The 22,859-nt window shown below is 46.1% G+C and overlaps 1 protein-coding gene across 1 annotated transcript in view; it reads right to left on the bottom strand.

The window, feature by feature from the left end:
- PKD2 (polycystin 2, transient receptor potential cation channel) overlaps positions 1–13,542 on the bottom strand; it is a 62,544-nt gene extending 49,002 nt beyond the window's left edge. The window contains exons 1-2 of the mRNA XM_049789779.1: positions 12,927–13,542; positions 4,902–5,015 (exon numbers count right to left, since the gene is read on the bottom strand). Coding sequence (XP_049645736.1) covers positions 4,902–5,015; positions 12,927–13,542 — 730 coding nt within the window. The remainder of the gene's footprint in view (positions 1–4,901; positions 5,016–12,926) is intronic.
- Between the last annotated feature and the right edge of the window lie 9,317 nt (positions 13,543–22,859).

Below are 22,859 nucleotides of genomic sequence, written 5' to 3'. Positions count from 1 at the left end.
CCCAGGTGACTTCAATATACTGGAATTGATGTACATATCTCTTTTTTTTGCTGTAGTCAGGAAAAAGGTGTACAAATACACATCACTGGGCTAGAGAGACAGTACAGTAGGTAGGGCACTCGCCTTGCATCTGGTCGACCTGGGTTTAGTCCCCCAAATCCCATAAGGTCCCCTGAGCACTGCCAGGAATAATTCCTGAGTGCAGAACCAGGAGTAAATCTTCACCACCACAGGTATGGGCCCCCCAAATAAACAAACAAACAAAACAAAAACCTAATACTCATAGGGCAAGAAGTTTTCATTTTGATGGAGGAGGACACTTTCAGTGTGGAATGTGTCCAAGGACAGATTTCCCACTTTTCATGACCAGGTTCTGGCTGTTTTCTTTCTTTTTTTTTTTTTGGTTTTTGGGCCACACCCGGCGGTGCTCAGGGGTTACTCTGGCTGTCTGCTCAGAAATTGCTCCTCCTCCTGGCAGGCACGGGGAACCATATGGGACACCGGGATTCGAACCAACCACCTTTGGTCCTGGATCGGCTGCTTGCAAGGCAAACATCGCTGTGCTATCTCTCCGGGCCCACTGGCTATTTTCAAAGAAAGTAAAATACATGTGTAATAGCCATGTGGGCTGCCCACAGACATGCCTTCAACACCTAGGGTGGCTGAGAGACTCGGGGAGGTGGGATATTGATCTTCAAATGGCTGATGGGCTAACCTGGAAAAGAAACAGGGAAAAGGCCCTTGGTATGAGTGACCATGAAAGGTACAGTTAGGGCAGACAGTTTAAGCAGGTAGATTTTCCTTCACATAAACAAGAGCTTCCAAACAGCATCCAAGGAAATGAATCACTGATATGGCCATAGTGCTAAGTACAGAAGCCAGGCCTTATACATTTTAGAAAGAACTGGCCACAGAGGTAGTTCCCAGCCCTGCACTGAATTTTGGTGCTTTAGGTTAGAACTCTTGCTCTGCCAAAAGCAGGATGATTTGAGAGGGAGAATATTTGCTCTTTTACCCTGCTAAGATTCCTTCTTAGGTTGGATTCCATAAGAAAACATTAGGTTATGGCCTAAGGCATATTTCCTAAAACACTATATTCAACTATTTATCTCACCCAATTTCCTAACTTGTCAGGAATCTAAATCTAAATCTAAAAATGCAGCACTTGGGTGACATCTTCAAGGCTGAAATTTAGTAGATTTGGGCAGAGTAAGGTTTGTTTTTAATGACTGCTTTTTATTTTATTTTATTTCATTATATTTTTTAGGCTACACCCAGAAGTGCTCAGGGGTTATTTCCTAGTTTTGTTTTCAAGAATCACTCCCAGCAGGCTTGGAGGACCATATGAAATGCTGGAGAGTGAATCTGGGTTGGCTGGGTCTTGTAGAAGGCAAACTCCCTAACCACTGTGTTACCATTCTGGCCCCAGGTAAAGAGTAATTTAAGAAAATATTGTCATGCTAATTCTGATACTCAAGCAATTTTGGGGGATCAGGGATATTCTAGACTTATTTATAAGGGTACCTACAATTTGCATGAGAAATATTCTGTATCTAAATACAAAAATAATAGAATATATGAGTAATAATAGAATATGTGAAGAACAATAGTAATGATGGTTATGATTTTAATCAATCTATCAACAGTTAAAGTAAATTTTTTTTTTTTTGTTTTTTGGGCCACACCCGGCGGTGCTCAGGGGTTACTCCTGGCTGTCTGCTCAGAAATAGCTCCTGGCAGGCACGGGGGACCATGTGGGACACTGGGATTTGAACCAACCACCTTTGGTCCTGGATCAGCTGCTTGCAAGGCAAACGCCGCTGTGCTTTCTCTCTGGGCCCCAAGTCAATTTTTTTTTTATATATTTTATTTAAACACATTGATTACATACATGATTGCGTTTGGGTTTCAGTCATGTAAAGAACACCACCCATCACCAGTGCAACGTTCCCATCACCAATTTAAGTGTCTTTTCTCTGTAGGGATAAACTTTCATATTCTAAGCTCTAACAGCTTAGAAAAAATTTAATATCACATATCTTTCTCTGCAATTACTTATAGAGCAAATACATTGTTTTTAGCTTTTTAGCTTTTCTAACTTAGACACTACTTGCTCTGCTCTCAGGAATTACTCTTGATTGTGCTCAGGGTAATATATAGTATATTAGGGAGGACTGAATACCAGTCAGCTATATGCAAGGCAAGTGCCTCACACTCTACTATTTCTTCAACCCGATATACATTTTTTTGTTTGTTTTTGGGTCATACTTCGTGGTGCTCAGGGGTTACTCCTGGCTCTGCACTCAGAAACTGCTACTGGTAGGCTGCTGGGGGACCTTATGGGATGCCAGAAATTGAACCGGGGGTCTGTCATGTGTTGGCTGCATGCAAGGCAAATGCCTTACCGCTGTGCTATCTCTCTACCCTCCTGACAATACATTTTAAGGAAGGAGACATTCTTTTCAAAATGCAGAACAGAATATTTTAGAAAATCAATAAGCAGTAAGAAAAAAGACAATGAAAGCACATTGCTTCTATATATATGATCTTTACCTTAAATTTCAACTTAGACGAACAGTTTCAAAAATCTCTCTCTCTCTCTCTCTCACACACACACACACACACACACATATACACACACACACACACACGCAAGTAATGTCTGACAGAACTCATTAAGAGCTCACCAGTGGGCCCGGAGAGATAGCACAGCAGCATTTGCCTTGCAAGCAGCCGATCCAGGACCAAAGGTGGTTGTTTCAAATCCCGTTGTCCCATATGGTACCCCATACCAGCCAGGAGCTATTTCTGAGCAGACAGCCAGGAGTAATCCCTGAGCAACGCCAGGTGTGGCCCAAAAACCAAAAAAAAAAAAAAAAAAAAAAGCTCACCAGTGTTAGTACAAAATAGTAACTTAAAATAAATTTAAGATTACAAATAAGGGAACTAGTGTTTCCTCACTCTATTATGATCAACTCATAAAATGTATTCTTTGTATAAACCTAGTAAGTCAGAATATTGTTTTTGTATGATGTGTGTGTGTGTGTGTGTGTGTGCATTGGGTTTTTGGGGCCACACCCTAGTACTCAGAAATCACTCCTGGCAGGCTTGGGACATTATGGGATGCTGGGGAACGAACCAGGGTAGTCCCGGGTCAGCTGTGTGTAAAGCAAATGCCCTACCTGCTGTGCTTTTACTCTGGCCCCTAGAATATTCTTTTTAATGAAGCTCTTAATCCTCAATCAATAAAATTCAGGGCGACCATTGGAACTATGAAAGCATTGCTTTTGACTCTCTGCACACAAAAAAGATGGGGTTTGCTTCCATTCACTGTTAGAGCAGTTCAATATTTCCAGGGTTACATGCTAAGAATAAGTTGCTCCTTAGAGGAAGATGAGTGGGAGGTGTGTAAGGATCATAAATCTGCTCCTTGACTGTCCTTGACTGTACCAAGAGGGTTTAGAAAAGAAATGACACAAACCCATCACCCAAAGTCCTTGCCTGAAAGGAGCACTCCATAACCTGTGATTGTGTAGCTTGGAGAAAATGGCCTGTCAGACTAGTTTCCAGCTAAGGCCTCTCTTCTCAGGGAGTTATAGGAAGAAAGCCGAAGAGGGGAGAGAGTAAACTTAACCCAAATCTAAGTAACTTCCCTACAGAATTCAGGGGTTACTGGAGATGTGGAAGAAAATAAAAATGAGAAAGCAAGTGGCCACATAATATAACAAATCCCTAAAACAAGGAACATGAGATCATATAACCTGGGAGACCAACATTAGTGGCCCCATTCATATTTCTTGGAAGTTTAACTTGAAGTTTGAAGAAAATAATTCTGATGTAGACTGTACAGTAGTCGATCTAATAATAATAGCAACAGTAGATTTATTGTCAAGAAATCAAATGCAACAATCTTACTTGGTATCTTTTGTTTTGTTTTTGTTTTTTTGTTTGTTTGTTTGTTTGTTTTGGCAGCACTCAGGGGTTACTCCTGGCTCTATGCTCAGAAATCGTTCCTGGCAGGCTCAGGGGACCATATGGAATGTCGGGATTTGAACCACCCACCTTCTGCATGAGAGGCAAACGCCTTACCTTCATGCTACCTCTCCAGTCCCCTTTACTTGGTATCTTAGGGGCGAGGGGCACACTCCCAGGCAAGGCTCAGGAGACCCTTGGTCCATTTTCAATGCAAAACTGAGCTTGAGCCAGCTGTGGGAGAGGGAGAGAGGCAGAGAGAGAAAAAAGGAGATGGGGAGAGAGAGAGGGACAGAGAAAATGATGTATATGTGTTGCCATGGACAGAACTGGGGTCCATGTAGACTGGCCATAATCCAGTTCTTTGCGTTATCTCTAGCTCTAGGCTGGTTTGATGCTGCCTGCCTAGAAGGTTATCATCTGCCTCTTCATGAAAACAATCACAACTGGAATGAACTGGATAATCAGATACTGTTATATTATTTTTTAAAATTTTTTATTTTTAATTATGAGAACAAAGATGCAAAGAAAGAGGACAAGGTAAAGTTACAGAATTCTCAGAAGAAGTCCCCTTGCTGATACCTTAATTTTGAACTTTCAGCCAAAGAACATTAAGAAAAATAAAACAGAACCCATGTACAATTACTTTGTCCCTCAAGTCCCCAGATTGTAGTACATTATAATATTTCTTAGCAGTACACAAAGCAATCTAAAGCCATAAAACTTATGTGACTCCTTAAACATTGAAAGCATAGATACTGTTATATTTTAATTCAGGTTTAAACTAAGAAAAAGTTTCACCCAGTTCTAACGGGGAACTGCAAGCAAAGCAGAGAACTCCTGAGCCAGCCCTCCCAGGGCACGTTCGATTCTGATGGGGAGCTAAGGCCTACAGCTTCTCCAATAGAAGCAGGAAAGGTTCTACTCACAGATGCACAGGACTATGAGAAACAGGAGGAATGTGATGAGTTCCCGCAGAACACTCCGAAGGTACTTCTCTCGATTAGTGCTGTTTTCCTGCATGAGGCTGGTTCCCCACAGACCTTTCAAACGATAAAGAAAAAGATGTCATTTGGATTTTTATTTGTTGTTTTAAGGCCACAGCTGGTGATGTTCAGGGGTTACTGCCGGCTCTGTGCTCAGGGGTCAATTCTGGTGTTGCTTGGGGGTACCATATAGGATGCCAGAGATTAAATGCAGGGTGGTTGCAAGGCAAGCGTCCTACCTACTGTACGGTTGCTCTTACCCTGTGATCTAGACTTTTATGTACAAAACAACAAAACCTTTATGGAAGAGTCTCCCATTCTTAACTTTTCAAAGCACATATGAACACAACTGAGGAACTGTTATAGCAGAGAACAACTTTTTATCAGGCTCTACTGGCAGATAACATCCACCCCCAACAGCAGTAACAAACACAAGGCAGTGGATGAGTGACAAAACACCAGAAACTACCTCAGAAAAATAGGAGAATGAGAAGAGGAAATGATGCCATCATGGGCACCTCCTTTACCATGGCGGACAGATCAGCAACAGCCCTTATTCCTAAGCCTGGTGTAGTATACAACTGACTGCTTAGAAACAAAGCCTCTGAGAGCTCCTCCGATGGACAGATAGATGAACAGTACTTGATGGGCAGGGATGGGGTGAGGTGTCTTTTCAGGAGTGACCCCACAGGAGACCCTCTGTGGTGAGGGAGCTTGGGCTGAAGTCAGACGGAGGCCAGGAACGCTGTTCTCCAGCCCCATAAACATGGTTTCAATATGGAAACGAATATCCAGCTTCTGGCGCACTGCTATGCTCCCTGGCTCTGCATCATCTTGTCCACTGCGAAAAGCAACGACTGGGTGGTCACATGCAAGATGCCCAAACCAATGTTTTTGATGCCGATGAATACAGAAGCTTAAACAGCGTGCATGCCTCTGACTACCCTGTCTCCCCAGAGAAAGAGTACATGGGGCGGCCACGTCCTGCCTTTTCAGAGATGGAAAAAGTGTTGGGCGGAGGAGCGGAGATGACCTAAGCCTCTAAGAGCTTGCCAGAGGCGGCTGCGGCAGTTTTGGATCTGCCAGCAGACAGACTCCGCGGCCGTCTAAAGCCCTATTAGTGAACAGCAGGGTAAAGCCACATTGCAGTTCCTTGGAAGAACCGCCATGCTTTCCAAAAGACAAACTTCTTCAACCCTTCAGATTGGATGAGGCCGGGGCTACTAATGGCAGCCAACTTGGCCCTCCCTCCAATCTCCTTTTCTTTCACAGACCTTAACCCCTTCCTAGCACATGAGGACTCCCTGGAAGAAAAACCAATTCATTCCAAGTGGCCCTTCACTTCCAAGAAATGCTTTCCTCATGCTTTCCTTATGCTTTCTTCCCTTCCCAAAGTCTCATGAGACTGTTTTCATTCCTTTGTGTCTTCTTCCAGATTTCCTGTAGGAAAATCAGCACTTGAATCCAAAGACACTGTGTTACGCATCATGGGCCTCACCAGGCTGAGAGCAGAGCCTAACTCAGGAGAGGCTTGCTGCTGCCAAGGCCTGCTAGTTGTCAGGGAATTACTCACGCAGAAGAAATGCAACAGGCAGAATGTTTGTTCACTGAAACTCTATCGTATAAAAGAATTATGACAAATTTAGATGACATGGAAAATCACCACTCTGAATAACACGGGGACAGCCAAACCATAGGCTTGGGAGCTTTGAATACAACTGCACCATTTTTCAGGGTCTGCTTCTTTTAAAACTCAGACCTAAAACATATGTTGAGGTAGATGCTGCCAGTGGCATTGGCGGTCAGTGGGAAGCAACTTCCTACTTTCTTGCTCTTGACCAACAGTACACCAGCTCTGTATCTTTATGAATGGCATCGCCTGACCTCCACAGAGAGAAACTCCCCTCAAAACTGACTCAACCTCAGCTTGCAATCTTCAACAACTCTCCTGCTCTCTGGCAAGGGAGCCAAGCATTTCCAATGAAAGGAAGCACCACATCCCCATTTGCAGTTTTATGTAACGAACCTTGGTGTGGTCAAGTCTCAAGCGCTCTATCTCCTCCAATGAACTGTGCTTTAAAAGTGTCACCCAAAGTTCTCAAGGAGTAAGTGTGGGTCAGTCTTAGGTACCTTCATTCCAATCTGATGAGTCCTCACATCTGCCTTCACTACACAACGGGCTCTCAGTCAACCCCTTTTGGGGTCTCGTGTCTGACCAGGTAAGACAAATGCTTATGTCTAAAATGGGGCCACCCTTGCAAGTCAAGAATTAACCTCATCCCACCCCTGCAGAGGGGTACAGGCCAGCAACTTGAGCAGTCTGCAGTACTCCAGGAAGCCAGGAAGGAAGACATAATCTGAGGGGACACTGATAAGGGCCCAACTTTCTCCAAGCTTAAAAGGGGACTTAGATCAGAGCAGCACCAACGTTGAACACAATGTCCAAACACCATGTTAAAGAGTGATTCGGGGGAAAGTCCAAGATGGACGATCCAAAATGCAAGATATGTCCCAAATAGAAATAAACAGTTTGGATAACCAAAAGATGCCATTCCACCTCCACTATTTTGTTCTGGAAAAGACAGAAAGTATCACTAGGCAAGATCACTGAAATAGGCTCCAATGGTGATTGGCCACCCAGTTTTAATCATTAACGCCCTACTGAGCCTGATTCACCCAACTCCTCTCAATCATCACTCCTGGTTATGGAGTCATTCATTTCAGATCTTTACTACTAGGTGTTGTGGGGGTCCTTGTGATGTGCATGAAAGCCCCAGTCACATTCTGACCAAGGTGTACTGCATACTAGGTCTGAATTGGGCTGGATGTAACTCAGGTCCTGCCACTCAGGGTACCAGAAATATGACCCTAAGTCACAAGTCACCATTTTTACATCTGGAAATGGAAGATGAGCACTTCTTGGTGGGGTGGTTCTGGGGATTGACAGTCTTCGGGTACAGCGCTTAGAAGTCAGGAGAGATTAGAAGGGAAAATATCCAAATCTCGGTCCTGTCCCACTTCTCATAAGACATAGATTGAGGTCTCTAGACCCAGTTGGCCTGGATTTTGCCTGCAGGAAAGTCCCAAATCTAAAGAAACTCTCAGCTTGGCAACAGAAAAGGAAGAACATCAATTCATTTTCTATCAAAGCTTCAGTAGTGAGGTCGAGACTGAATCTCAGCTTCTAAAACCTCAGCAGAGTCTGGTGCCATGGTGAGAGCCAGTTCTCTTACATAATGGTCAGCATTTACTTCCGTACCCCAAAATGGATGACTTTATCATCCTTTCTTTCTCCAGAAAACTACTCACTCTGCTGGGTTAGACCAAGCCAGTGTCCTGGATCAGACACTTTCTTTGTCCTCCTGCAGAGCTGGACTTCGCACCTCTCTGATCTTGCTTCCTGTTGTCCAACCTCACAGGTCCTTCTTACGTCCAGACCTTTGCTATGCTTCTTCATGCTACCAACTTCCTTCTTGGTGCCCCTGGAGTCACTATAGGAAATTACCTTTAGGCCTTTTATAGGTATACACCGACTTTCTCCTGCCATTTTTCCACCTCAAACTTTGCTCCGTCTTCAACTATAACTCAATTTTGGGGGGGGGTTTGGGTCACACCCAGCGGCGCTCAGGAGTTACTCCTGGCTCTGCATTCAGAAATTGCTTCTGGCAGGCTCAGGGAACCATATGGGATGCCGGAATTGAACCGGGGTCCATCCTGTATGGGATGCGTGCAAGGCAAACGCCCTAACTGCTGTGCTATCAGTCCAGCTCCTATAACTCAAATTTCAGTCCCTCTAAACCCCCTAGGCATACCTGGTTCCTTTTTTCTAGGGATCTTCCCCCTACTTGTATTGCCAATATTTACTTATTTACTTACCCTTGCTAAACTCCGGTCTCTTTGAGTCAGGTTTTCCTATTATTTACTTCTGGTCCCTAGCACTGACCACAGTGAACCTCTGTAAATGCTGACACTTCACAAATTCTGTTCTGTGCAAACCTTTATCACAAAACCTAGAGGAGCAATGCTCCATTGAAAAAGTAAAAGTTTGGGCCCGGAGAGATAGCACAGCGGTGTTTGCCTTGCAAGCAGCCAACCCAGAACCAAAGGTAGTTGGTTCGAATCCCGGTGTCCCATATGGTCCCCCGTGCCTGCCAGGAGCTATTTCTGAGCAGACAGCCAGGAGTAACTCCTGAGCACAGCCGGGTGTGACCCAAAAACCAAAAAAAAAAAAAAAAAAAAGAAAAAAGAAAAAGTAAAAGTTTGCTCTTTAAGTCCATTTTCTCCCTTGGGCAAGTATCTTGCTTGCTTGTCTATTTCTTTGCTTATTCTCTAACAAGCATGTACATCTTTATTTACCATTTCTCTCCTCACATCTTCGTAAATGTCTCAATAAAAACTTAAAAAAAGGCGCCAAGTGATAGCACAGCCTTGCATGCAGCCAACACAGGATGGACTCTGGTTCTAATCCCAGCATCCCTTATGGTCTCCTGAGCCTGCCAGGAGCGACTTCTCGAGCAGATCATGAGTAAACTCTGGGTACTGCTGGGTGTGACCCCAAAACAACAACAACCACAATCCACCCCCCCCAAAAGAAAAAACTTAAAAAAAATCCCCCAACGCAAAGCAATGATATGGAAAAGAAAGAAATGATAGAATAAGTTCTGGATGAAAAACAGCAGGGAAAGTCAGACAAGCCAAACGGTGGCAACAATTCCAGTGTTCGCTAGCAAAGGCACAGAGAAATAAGACACAACACAGATGCTCAGTGGAATGCCACCTGGTTATCTACATAAACTAAGTGCATGTATGTGTCATGAAGGGGCAAAGCCTTGAAAACATGAAATAAACCAGGCATGTAAGGCTGTTTGATTTCATTAGAAGATACCTAGAGGGCCCGGAGAGATAGCACAGCGGCGTTTGCCTTGCAAGCAGTCGATCCAGGACCAAAGGTGGTTGGTTTGAATCCCGGTGTCCCATATGGTCCCCCGTGCCTGCCAGGAGCTATTTCTGAGCAGACAGCCAGGAGTAACCCCTGAGCACTGCCAGGTGTGGCCCCAAAACAACAACAACAACAAAAAAGATACCTAGAGCAGAGGAATGTATGGGGATAAGAAGGGCAGGCGCCAGAGTGATAATACAGTGAATAGGACACTCGTCTCGCATGCAGCTGACCTGGATTCAATCTCCAGCACTCTTATGGACCCCAAACCACACCAGGAGTAATAACTGTGCAGAGCCAGGAGTAAGCCTTGAGTACCTCCAGGAGTGCCCTCCTCCCCCAAAAAAGAGAGAAAAGAAAAGGAGTATAGAGATTAAAGGAGCATGTGTAGGTAGGGAGTGAAAGGGGGGTCATTTTTCACTGGACTTATTTCTGGTGGGAACAATGAAGTTCTGGAAACAGTGAACATACACCAGAGTAACTGAGGACAAGCATCTATTACTTCTAGGAGTCTAGTCTAGGGCCCGGAGAGACAGCATGGAGGTAAGGTTTTGCCTTTCATGCGTAAGGACGGTGGTTCAAATCCCGGCATCTGTTCCCCGTGCCTGCCAGGGGGCAATTTTCTGAGCATGGAGCCAGAAGAAACCCCTGAGTGCTGCCAGTGTGACCCAAAAAAGCCAAAAAAAAAAAAAAAAAAAAAAAAAAAGAGTCTAGTCTAGCCAATATAGTCAGTGCTCTGTGACAACTCTAGGATGAATACAGCATATACACAAACTTACAGACAACACACACACACACACACACACACACACACACACACACCACACACACGAAACATTTATGTCTCCAATAACCCGATCTCAACAAGGACAGCCATAAATGTTGGAAGAAAACTTGACATCTCATACAGACTTTTCATCCTCACACTAGCATGGCTATGAGAAAAGTAAATATGTCAGTTGGAGAATATCACTGCCTTTGGGTCTGTCTGGAAAGTTCTAGGCGTCCTCTGCCTTTTTTAGGCCTGGTCTTCTCTATTCACTGCTGTGGCCTCGCTGGAATTGGGCTTCCCTGTCTCTTCCATAAACACACTGCTTGCCCGAGAGTCCTTTTCAGCATCTTCCGCTACTCTCAAAGAACTTCAATAGTTCCTTACGCTTAGGGATAAGTCTGGTCCATAGTTAGTCATAATAGTTCCCCTATCGAGGCCTCAAACATTTCTTTACACCTTGCTTCCACTATAAGAGATATCTGCTTACTGTCCAAGGGGAAAGGGACTATTAATGTCCACCTTGGACTCACAGCAATACAGCACAGAGCAGTTTCAAGAGAGGGGAATCTAAGAGGTTAGGTTCAACCTTTCACTTCTTTGAAATAAATTAGGAACTGAAGCCCAGGACACTGGAGGTATATTCCTGACTACTCCAAAGTACTGTCATTTCCTGTCAACTCCCCTACCTTTAGAAAGCTCAAGCTACTTTCAATTCTGATTCTGGGGCACTATTCACAGAGGTACCAACAAGTTTTGACATTGGTACCCCAAGAGTAAAAATAAAATTCCAACTGAGAAACATCGTTTGCTCCATTCTTCTGAAGTCTGTCCATAAAGTGTACTGTGCTCTCTAGGTTCCTTTCTTTCTATACCACCTAATGCCATGCTACATTCATAGTAAGTGCCAAGTGTTAAACAGGCATTATTTACTTAATAAGTGACAAAATGTTGATTCCATTCCTTTTTTTCTGGTTTTTGGGTCACAACCAGCAGCGCTCAGGGGTTACTCCTGCCTCTACACTCAGAAATCGCTCCTGGCAGGCTCGGGGGACCATATGGGATGCCGGGATTCAAACCACTGTCCTTCTGCATGCAAGGAAACGCCCTAAGTCCATGCTATCTCTCTGATTCCATAAGCTGTTTTCTTGCCCATTTACATAGATTATTTTGTTTCCCACCCCCACTGAAATACTAAACCTTTTGGGAGGGGGGGGGAAAGAACTATCAAACTAAGTACATTTAGAATGTAGTCCAATTCATATTTATGAAACAAGACCCAGCAGGAATTTGCCCTAATTTATTAAATCCCATCTAAATTTTCCTGAGTAACAGACTTAGTAAAATCTAATAATCTCTTCTTAAAAATGCAAGAACTGAGCAGAAGAGAGGGGCTAGGAAACTTGCTCAGAATCATCAGGCAAAGGAGTGGTAGGTTAGGGTAGGGTAGCATGAGGATGGAATGCCCCGCCGAGACCCCTATGGCTTTAGCTGCTCTAAACAGCTGGATGGATGGTTTGGGTCGTGGGATGGGCCCAAATAAGAAAAGGAATTTCAAACAACAGGACCACTTCAAGGTAATTGGGATGGCGAGAGCAAAAAAGCAACACCTGAGGACGACGCCGACAAAAGCATGCAAAACCAGGACTCGGTCGGTTCTTGGAAAATTCTTTTTTGGCTTTTGGGCCACACCCGGCGGCGCTCAGGGGTTCCTCCTGGCTGTCTGCTCAGAAATAGCTCCTGGCAGGCACGGGGGACCACATGGGACACCGGGATTCGAACCAAACACCTTTGGTCCTGGATCAGCTGCTTGCAAGGCAAACACCGCTGTGCTATCATCCTCTAAAAGAAAACTGGCAACTTGGGGGGAAAAAAATTCCATCCCTGCTGTGCGCAGCAGCGGGCGCACCTTGGGGGGATCTCGGAGGGGGGGGTTCAGCCCTTCAAAACCCGACTCCCAGCGATCTGAGTGAGATCGGAACTTTCCCCTTGCCATGGCTTCCTAAGAAAGGCCCGGGCAACGTCAGCGATGGGCAAGGAGAGGCTTCCAAAGGTCCCCGCGATGCCAGGGGCGGGTGGGCAGCGGCACCGCAGTGACAGCACCGGGGCCCCTGACAGCTCGCGCTGGGGCCCCTCCGGGCGCGCCCTTTTCGTGTGCACTTGCAGAAGCGAGGATGCAGGGGAGGGGTCCGAGCCCGGGGCAGCTCCCGGGGGTGGCGAGGCTGCAGCGGGCGGGATGCGGGCAGCGGCGCTGGCTCACCTCGCAGCGCCCGGAGCAGCGTCTCGCGCCAGGCCGGGGCGTCCCGGGCGCGGGGGCGCGGCCGCAGGTCCCCGGGGCCCCCGGGGCTGCCGCCGCCGCCCGCCGGGCCCGGCTCCTCGCGCCGCCGCCGCCGCCCGCCCGCGGGGCCCGCGCCGGGGTAGCCCGGGCCCAGCCCGCGGCCCCGCGCGCCCGCCGAGCCCGAGCCGGAGCCCGATCCGGAGCCGGAGCCGGAGCCCGAGGCCGAGGCCGCGCGGCGGCTGCCCGGCCGCCACTCCACGTCCATCTCCACCACCGTGCCGCCGTCCTCGCCCTCCACCTCCTCGTCCTCGTCCTCCTCCGCCTCGAAGCCCGGGTTGTCGCGGCTCCACGCCTGCCGCGAGCACGACGCCGGCGGCGGCGACGGAGAGGCCGAAGCTCCGGCCGGGGGGTCCCGCGCCGCCGCCTGCCGCAGCCGCTCCATCTCCATGTCCAGGCCGCGCGCCTCGCGCAGGCCGCCGCCGGACGTCAGCCGGCCCGGGCCCGCCGCCAGCGCCAGCGCCCCCGCCAGCGCCCCCGCCAGCGCCGGCCTCGCGGCGTCCTCGGGCGGCTGCGGACGCACGCGGCGCGAGTGCACCATCGCGATCACCGGCGCCCCCCGCGCGCGCGCCCCAAGCCCCGCGCCCCCGCCGCCGCCGCCGCCGGAGCCATGTTCGTTTCTTCCCCGGCCCGCGCCCAGGCCACGCCCTCCCGGCAGAGGCCACGCCCCTCCGCGCTGAGGCCACGCCCGGCGCCGCGCTGAGCAGAGACCCGTCCCGCCGAGGCCACGCCCTTCCCGTTGAGGCCACGCCCTCCGCGCTGAGGCCACGCCCGGCGCCGCGCTGAGCAGAGACCGTCCCGCCGAGGCCACGCCCCTCTCCGTCGAGGCCACGCCCTCCGCGCTGAGGCCACGCCCGGCGCCGCGCTGAGCAGAGACCCGTCCCGCCGAGGCCACGCCCCTCCCCGTCGAGGCCACGCCCTCCGCGCTGAGGCCACTCCCGGCGCCGCGCTGAGCACAGACCCGTGCCGTCCCACCGAGGCCACGCCCATCCTCGTTGAGGCCACGCCCGTCCCCGTTGAGACCACACCCGTCGCCGCGCTGAGCAGAGACCCGCCCCGCCGAGGACACGCCCCTCCCCGTTGAGACCACGCCCGGCGCCGCGCTGAGCAGAGACCCGTTCCGTTGAGGCCACGCCCCTCCCCGTTGAGGCCACACCCGGCGTCGCGCTGAGCAGAGACCCGCCCCGCCGAGGCCACGCCCGTTTCCGCCCCGTCGAGGCCACGCCCCTCCCCGTTAAGGCCACGCCCGGCGCCGCTCTGAGCAGAGACCCGTTCCGTTGAGGCCACGCCCCTCCCCGCTGAGGCCACGCGTGCCTCCGCGCCGAGGCCACGCCCGGTGCCGCGCTGAGCAGAGACCCGCCCCGCCGAGGCCACGCCCGTTTCCGTCCCGTCGAGGCCACGCCCCTCCCCGTTGAGGCCGCGCCCGGAGCCGCGCTGAGCAGAGACCCGCCCCGCCGAGGCCACGCCCCTCCCCGCTGAAAGAGCCACGCCTCCAACAAAAGCCACGCCCCTCCCTCGATCCAGACCCCACCGTCCCTCTCCCTCTCTCTGCCTGGACAGATCGTCCTCTCGCCGCGTATTTTAAAGGGATGAGCATGGACAAAGGAATGAAGAAATCAATTGTGGATGTCGACTCCAAGGCTCAGTGAACTGTGAATCAGCGGATTTGGCTGTGAGAGTCAAGAGGTGTGAATAAAAGGGGACTCAGAAAATGCAAGGACAGCCAGCCCAGTTCTAAGTGGTGACTGTCCTCTGCTGTTGGTCTAACGATGACTGACTTTGAAGGCCCCAGTCCAAGTACAGTCACATTCTGGGGGACCCAGACATTTGAACTTGGAGAGAACAACCAGTCTATATCAACTCCTAATTTCTCCTAATCTCCTAAGGGCCCACCTCAAGTCCCCCACCTCATCCCCATCTGCAGAGTCCTTGATTGTTCTCTGTAAGCTTTCCACTGTAGAGTGTATTTATTTATTTATTTATTTTTGGATTTTGTGCTAAATCCAGTGATGCTCAGGACCATATGGGATGTTTGGGATCAAACTGTTAGCCACATGCAAAGCCAACTGCTTATCTACTGGACTTCTCCCTAGCCCCTGCAGAGTGTATTTAGAAATATCACCTGTTGCCATGGTACCATGTCTCTATCTGGTGGGTATCCTCACCCTGCATCTACGAAGGAAACTTGTAGCAGGCCAGCACGATGGGTCAGGAGCTCTTGCATGCCTCCACCTGTACTTCACTGCCTAGGCTTGTCTTCTAGACTTGACCTAGAATGCTCAGCAGTGCTCTTTGAGCTAGACTTCTCTGCCTTTACTTCTGCACTGAGTTTACTCTCACTTCAGCTCTGGCTAAGATCAGTAAGAGGATAGAGTTGAACGGTAAAGCACATACCTTGCATTTGTGAAGCCAGGAGTTTGACCATCGCCTCACATCCCCAAAGCGGGCATCACTTACTTCTCAGGAGAATGAGTGATTTAACACATGTTCGGGCCTTTTGAGCACTCTGGAAAAACTGTTAGTTATTAGTAAGCATTCCTGATTTCATTTTTTTTTTTTAGCCCCACTTGGTGATGCTCAGGGGTTATTCCTGGCTCAGAAATTAGTCCTGGTGTGCTTGGGGACCTATGGGATGCTGGTGATTGCACCTAGATTGGGTGTGTCTGAGGCAAGCGCCCTACCCACAGTACTATTGCTTTAGTCCCTAAACTCTCCTATCTTAGTTATAGCGCATTTGGAAGTCTAGTGTCATTGAGAATGGACTTCTTGAAGATGTCACAGAGGAGTCCAACAAAAATGCTTCTTGAGTACCTCAAATATTCCAGGCACAGCTCCAGGGTGAAGTGCAGCTGATAAAATGTGTCCAAGAGCTGTTGGGAATCTGCATCCTGACTTAACTGAGGAGTTGAATACATCTAGTTGGTCAGCATTTTGAGTCACTTAGCTGAATCTATGAGACTGGAGCTTCTCATGTGGAGTTTTTTCTTGTTTGTTTTTAATGTTTGGCCCACTCCCAGTAATGCACAGGATTTACTTCTGGTGGTGCTCATTGGATCATATGGGGTGCCGGGGATTGAACCCAGACTGGCCTCCTGCAAGACAAATGCCATAGCTGCTCTATGTTCTCTTTTGTCCTCATGAGGAGTCTTTTACTGTCCCTTCACTGGGGTCAGTCACTGGGTGGTCAGTGAGGGGCACTTGCTTGGCAAATTTCCTAAGCCCCTGTGACATCTTCCAGCTCCCTTGTAAAAGTTAACTGGGGGCAGGAGAGGTGGCACAGAGGTAGGGCATTTGCCTTACATGCACTAACCTAGGACTGACCGCGGTTCAATCCCCAGGCATCCCATATGGCCCCCCAAGCCAGGAGCTATTTCTGCACCTCAAGAGGAAACAACCTGTGCCCAAAGTAGGCTATGCTATTTACTATTCAAAATGCTTTGTTGTCTTAGTATAAATTAAATTGTCCTAACCTTGGTGTGGGGATGGTGAAGTCTTACTGGACTCAACCCGACTCCCGCAGCCCTTATGGTCTGGCAGGTCTGAAGGTTGCAGGGTGAGGGCACAGATATTCACAAAGCAGTCAGATGAAGCTTAAGGAGTCAACCAACTTTATTTCACAGTCCCTACCGCCATGTACACCTCCTCACATGACCTCTATACTAAGCCTTTTCCTAGCACTTACTTCTCTACTCCTACTGGGCTTTCTCAGCCTCTGTCTCCCTTTCAGCTGCTTCTTCCAGGCTTCCTAACTGGATTCTAGGCTGACCAACTCCCTCTGGTGATGTTCCTGCTGCTGCTTCTCTGATGATACTGAGTTGCTGATGCTGAATCCGATGCTGTATCTCTGATGATGATGGCTCTCTCTTGATGCCTCTTTAACTCTTCTTATCTCCTCTCTTCCCCCTGCAGACTCCTCTACCTGCCCATTGCAGGTGTGGGCAGTTCTGAATTCAGGTGGGAGAGATGAGTTGGAGGAGGGAATACCCACAATGCTTTATTCTGTTTTATGATCTGGGCCTAAAAGATATTTAAATTTGCCCCAATTACAAGGTTTAAAAGAGAGCAGGTTGTTGCTGAGTTTGTTCCTACTTTCTTTGCTAGCAGACAGCCTTCCAGCATTCCTCTGCAGCATCTTATTCTTTCTGAGATCCCCTGATCAGACTAAACTGGCAGCCTGCCCAAACTCCTTCAGAGATGACCTGGTGTTATTTTTATGAGTGGCTTGTTAGGATCAATATTGGGAAGACACTAGGCATTTTAAAGCACTCTTTTATTTTTGGCCACACCCGTTTGATGCTCAGGGGTTACTCCTGGCTAAGCGCTCAGAAACTGCCCCTGGCTTGGGGGGACCATATGGGACGCTGGGGGATCGAACCACGGTCCTTCCTTGGCTAGCGCTTGCAAGGCAGACACCTTGCCTCTAGCGCCACCTCACCGGCTCCTCAAAGCACTCTTGATGATCCAAATAAGAAGGGCAGTTTTGAGAACCTCTGGCCTGGAGATAGCTATACCCACCATTGAGAATGGGCCACCAAACTGGAACTACTAGGCATATATTCTTTCATTTCAACAAGATTTTACTTTTTTTTTTGTTGTTGTTTTTACTCTTTTGATGTGTGTGGCTTTTTTAAATTAAATTTATTTTATAAATTATTTAAATAAATCATCAGGAGCTACACAATTACAAAGTAGTTTATGATTGAGTTTCAGTCATACAATATCCAATACCCATTCTTTTACCAGAGCACATTTCCTGCCACCAATGTCCCCAGTTCCCCTCCTGCCTTTACCCCTGCCCTAGACCATACCTGCCTCTGTGGCAGACATTCTCTCTCTCTCTCTCTCTCTCTCTCTCTCTTCTTTCTCTCTCTCCTTTTTTCCTTTTAGACACTGTAGTTTTCAAAATCATTACTGAAGGGGTATCATGCATATCACTTTATCTCCTTTCAGCATCCAGTTCTTGTCCAGAGTGATCATTTCCAAATACCATTGTCATTGTGGTCTTTTTTTCTGCCCTAAATACACTCTGTCTTTTGGAAAACTTTCTATGATAGACCAGTCCTCTGGCCCTCATCTCTATTGTCTTTAGGTATTATTACCATACTGTCTTTTATTATACATCCCATAAGTGACTGCAATCATTCTATGTTTATCCCCCTCCCTTTGATTCATTTCCCATAGCATAGTACTCTTCATATCTATCTGTGTATAAGCAAATTTTTTTGGCATTTTTTCCTAACAGCTGTGTAGTGTTCCATTGTGTAGATGCCCTACAGTTTTTGCTATCTGACGTTTGGGTTGTTTCAAGATTCTGGCTATTGTTAATAGTGCTGCAATGAACAGATGCCTCTTCTGCATTATAAATTAGGACTCCTAGTATATATTCCTAGGAGTGGTATGGCTGGGTCATATTGAAGCTCAATTTCTAGGTTATTTTTTTTTCTTTTTGAGGATTATCCATATTTTTTTTCAAAATGGCTGACACCCAGTTGGCATTCCTATCAGCAGTGAATAAGAGTGCCTTTATCCCTGCATCCAAGAAAGCACTGGTTGTTCTTATTCTCTGTGATATGTTCCAGTCTCTGTGGTGTGGGATGATATCTCCGTTGTTTTGATTTGCTTCTCCCTGATGATTAATGATGTGGAACATTTTTTTTTCATGTATGTATTTTTTTCTTTGAGAAAATGTCTATTCAAGATTTTTTGTTGTTGTTGTTTTCTTAAGCTCTAGCAGTGCCTTAAACATTTCGGAGATTAACCCCTTATCTGATGGGTATTAAGTGAATAGTTTCTTCTATTCTGTGGGCAGTCTTTGTATTAGTTGTCCTGGTTATTTCCTGTTTGATTTTTATTGTTTGGTGTTATCCCTGAATCGGTCACAAGCTGTGGCTTTCACCTTCAGAGTAACTCCAAAAGGTTTGCTCTGGCTTGTGAATGGTTGCCTAGCGACCTACCCCAACAAACATGCTTCCCTTTCTAACTTTTCCCAGTTCTTTTATTCAAGAACACCATGAGTTACATTTTTAGCTCTTGACATCTGAAATCATTAAAAGAAAATATGGTCTTCGGGGCAAAACTAGACAAATGCTTTCTTACATCACTGTTCTTAATAATTCTGGCCGGGGTTTTCGGAATTCTTTTTCCAGGGCTGGTTTTGGTCTGGCCACATCTAGCCGTCTGCAGGGATTGCTCTGGCTTCATCCTTCTTTGACTGTGGTGTTTTGATGACCTAATTTTTCGGTCTCAGATTTCTCTATATAGAGGTTACACTTACTGGGAGTATAGGAGTGTTGTGTGTCTTAGATAGTTTGGTGACAAAGTACCTGTGAGTTCAGTTCCATGTCACCCCCATATTCAGTTCATCTCTGCTGTTGGGGTCTCCAAAGCCAAAAAGTGTGTGATCTCTAGCGTTTGTACCCAAGTATGCTTCAGCACTGTGACTTACTATGCATGTCCTGTCAAGCACCACAGTCAGTGTATGTGACTTTTGGCCACGGAAGCAACAGCAACAGAAAGAGTTGGGGAATAACAATTCTCCACTTAGGAAGAGGAAAATATTGACCTTACAAATGGCTACCGAGTTTCATTGAAGATAGAAAAAGATCTTAGTAAAGAATCAAATACTTATGGAACATTCCCAACATCTTAGTTACCATGTTGGCATGTTGAATCATGAGGAGGCAAAGATAAAATAATTTCATTTTTTTTAGATTTTTATGACAAATATTTATTATAACACTATGATTTACAAAGGAGTGTTAGTAGTAAGTGTTTCAGGCTACATTGTTCCAACACCAAACCCATCACCATGTGACCTTCCCTTCCCCAATGCCCTGTGTTTCCCATTCACCCCTCAGTTTGTCCCCTTAGCAAAAACATAACAACTTTACTTTAGATTTATTTATTTATTTATTTTGGCCACACCCGGCGGTGCTCAGAGGTTACTCCTGGCTGTCTGCTCAGAAATAGCTCCTGGCAAGCACTGGGGACCCTATGGGACACCAGGACTCGAACCAACCCTCTTTGGTCCTGGATCGGCTGCTTGCAAGGCAAATGCTGCTGTGCTATCTCTTCAGGCCCCTACTTTAGATTTCTTGCTTCAATAAAACTTAAAGCAAATGCAAAAGAAATTTTCAGAAAATAAATTAATAGAGTCAATTTGTGGAAATTTTATTTTAAATATGTGATGGTGTATTATTGTAACCTATGTAATTAAAAACATTAAAATCATTTAATGCATTTGAATATAATGCTTTTTATCACATACATAAATATGTTTTCAATACTGGCACCTGAAATATATTGCATTAAATTTTTATATTGTACTTGGGTCTCATTGTGATCGTGTCTTCACTGTGATTAATAAAACTTAAAAATTATTTGTTCATTTATTTTGGATTTCTACGTGTAAAACTTAGAGTGAAGAGAATTAAGGAAATTGAATAGGTCTATAAATGCAGTGATTTATCCTAAGGAAATATTGGTTTTATATTAGAAAGTATTATATATTAAAGATACTGCTTACATGAATGCATTAATAAGTAAAAATTACAATAAAATCTCTATGGATATAAAAGGAAAGCAAATGATAAGACACATAACAATAAGACATAATTTCAACCTTCAAGAAATCAAGGCTACCTGAGAGAATAATTTTTCCCAAACTCTGTCTATATCTGGGACATACTCCTAATCTTTTTTGTTTGTTTGTTTTTGTTTTGTGGGTCACACCCTGTCAGCGCTCAGGGGTTACTCCTGGCTCTATGTTCAGAAATCGCTCCTGGCAGGCCTGAAGAATCATATGGGATGCCGGGTTTTGAACCACCAACCTTCTGCATGCAAGCCTTCCCTCCATGCTATCTTTCCGGCCCCATACTCCTAATCTTTTTTCATTCACATATCCTCCTGATGATTTCCTTAGCACAATCCTGTCATTGAATCTACTTGTCCCTTCACAGTATAAACTTTTTTTTTTATCTCAATCTTGTCTTTTTTGGGGTGGGTCGCACCTGGCTCTGCACTCAGAAATTGCTCCTGGCAGGCACTGGGTACCATATGGGATGCCGGGATTCAAACCACCGTTCAACCTGGATTGGCTGCTTGCTAGGCAAACACCCTACTGAGGGAGCTATCTCTCTGGCCCCTTACCTCAATCTTGTATTTACACTGCTTATATCTAATTTTACCTACTACTGAAAAGTCTGTTAATGTCTCTATCTTTTTGCATAGAACTAAAGTCTCTAGGGAGCAGCCAACCAGACTTAACCTACTTGTTTATTTAGTAACTCAGCAGCCATTCTCCTTTATTATCATAGCAGCAGTCAGATTTTCTTAGGGACTCACCTCCCCTTATTGTAAGTTGAATTGCTTTAGCTATACGTGACACCAGTGTGAGTGCTCCTGTGATGACCAAAATGACACCTGTATGGCATAGAGCATATGCCCCGAGTGTCCTGGGCTTCTGCGAGTGCTATTTTATTATTTTATTTTAAAACATTTTATTATTTTTGTATGAGGCTTCATTCAGCAATACTCAGAGTTTAGTTCTAGCTCTGTGCACAGGGATGATTCCTGGTGGGGCTCAGGAAATCCATATGTGGTGCTGAGTTTGAATTTGGGTCAGTAATGTACAAGGCAAGTGCTCCACCTGCTGTAATATTTCTTCAGCCCTAAGCGATATTTTAGAAAAGACACGGGATCTGATTTTTATCACAGAACTATTTTTTTAGTTGTTGGAGAAGAAAGTATTTTTCTTCCCACTAGATCTGGAATTGTAAAACTAATTCTAGATAAACTGGCAGTCAAGATCTTAATGCTCAGGGGCTAAAATGATAGCACAACAGGTAGGGCATTTGCTTGCATGTGAGTGACCTGGGTTTGATCCCCAGCATCCCATATGGTCCCTTGAGCCTGCCAGGAGTGATTTCTAAGCACAGAGCCAGTAGTAACCCCTGAGCGATGTCAGGTGTGGTCCAGACAAAAACAAAAATCTTAACACTCAGGTGGTCAATGGAGGCCACACTATATCTATATACAAACAAGTCTTTTATAAGGACTGGAAGAATATTAAGTTTAGAAATTATTTTACATATGTTAGCATATTTGCATTTTGAATTAATCTTGAATCAACCAAATCTTGAATTTGAACTTGAATCGGTAGACACAGAAATATCTATCTATATAGATAACAGGATAAAGACAAACAAGAACAGGTCACAATATTGGGATACTATATGAGGCTATTTTCCTCACCATATTGGAATACTTTTGGACTACAATTGGAAGACTATCTTAGACTTTTTCTTGGGCTCAAGTTTATTCCTTAATACCATCCTAGTGTTGTCATTCAAAATTTCAATTCTATCTATCTTTACACTAGGACAAATTTTCCCAAAAAGGTATTAGAAACTTTGGGGTCCTAGGAGGACCATATGTGGTGCTGGTGGCTTGAATTATGGTTGGTGAAATGCTAAGCAAGTGCCTTAACCCTAGTATCATCTCTCCAAGCTAGGACATCAGAATTTTATTAAATATATTTTGATGCTAACATGAGTAAGACAGTTTTTCCAAAATTAGAACCTTCCAGGGGCGATTTCTTAGTGCAGAGTCAGGAGTAACCCCCAAGCGCCGTTGGGTGTGGCCCAAAAACCATTCAATCAACCAATGAATAAAGTTAATAAAAACATGTTTGCAATCACGGTGTTTAAATAAATATATTATTTTAAAAAAAGAAAAGCACCACATTTATGGTGAAATAAGTCAACACTACAAAAATACTCTTATTTGGTCACACAAGTGGTGTTTAGGAGTTACTTGAGGCTCTACACTCAGGAATGACTCCTAAAAGGTTCAGGGAAC

Source organism: Suncus etruscus, chromosome 16, assembly GCF_024139225.1.
Source record: "Suncus etruscus isolate mSunEtr1 chromosome 16, mSunEtr1.pri.cur, whole genome shotgun sequence".
Lineage (NCBI taxonomy): Eukaryota > Metazoa > Chordata > Mammalia > Eulipotyphla > Soricidae > Suncus > Suncus etruscus.
The sequence above is the reverse complement of the archived record's forward strand: the minus strand, read 5'-3'. Positions and strand labels throughout refer to the sequence as shown.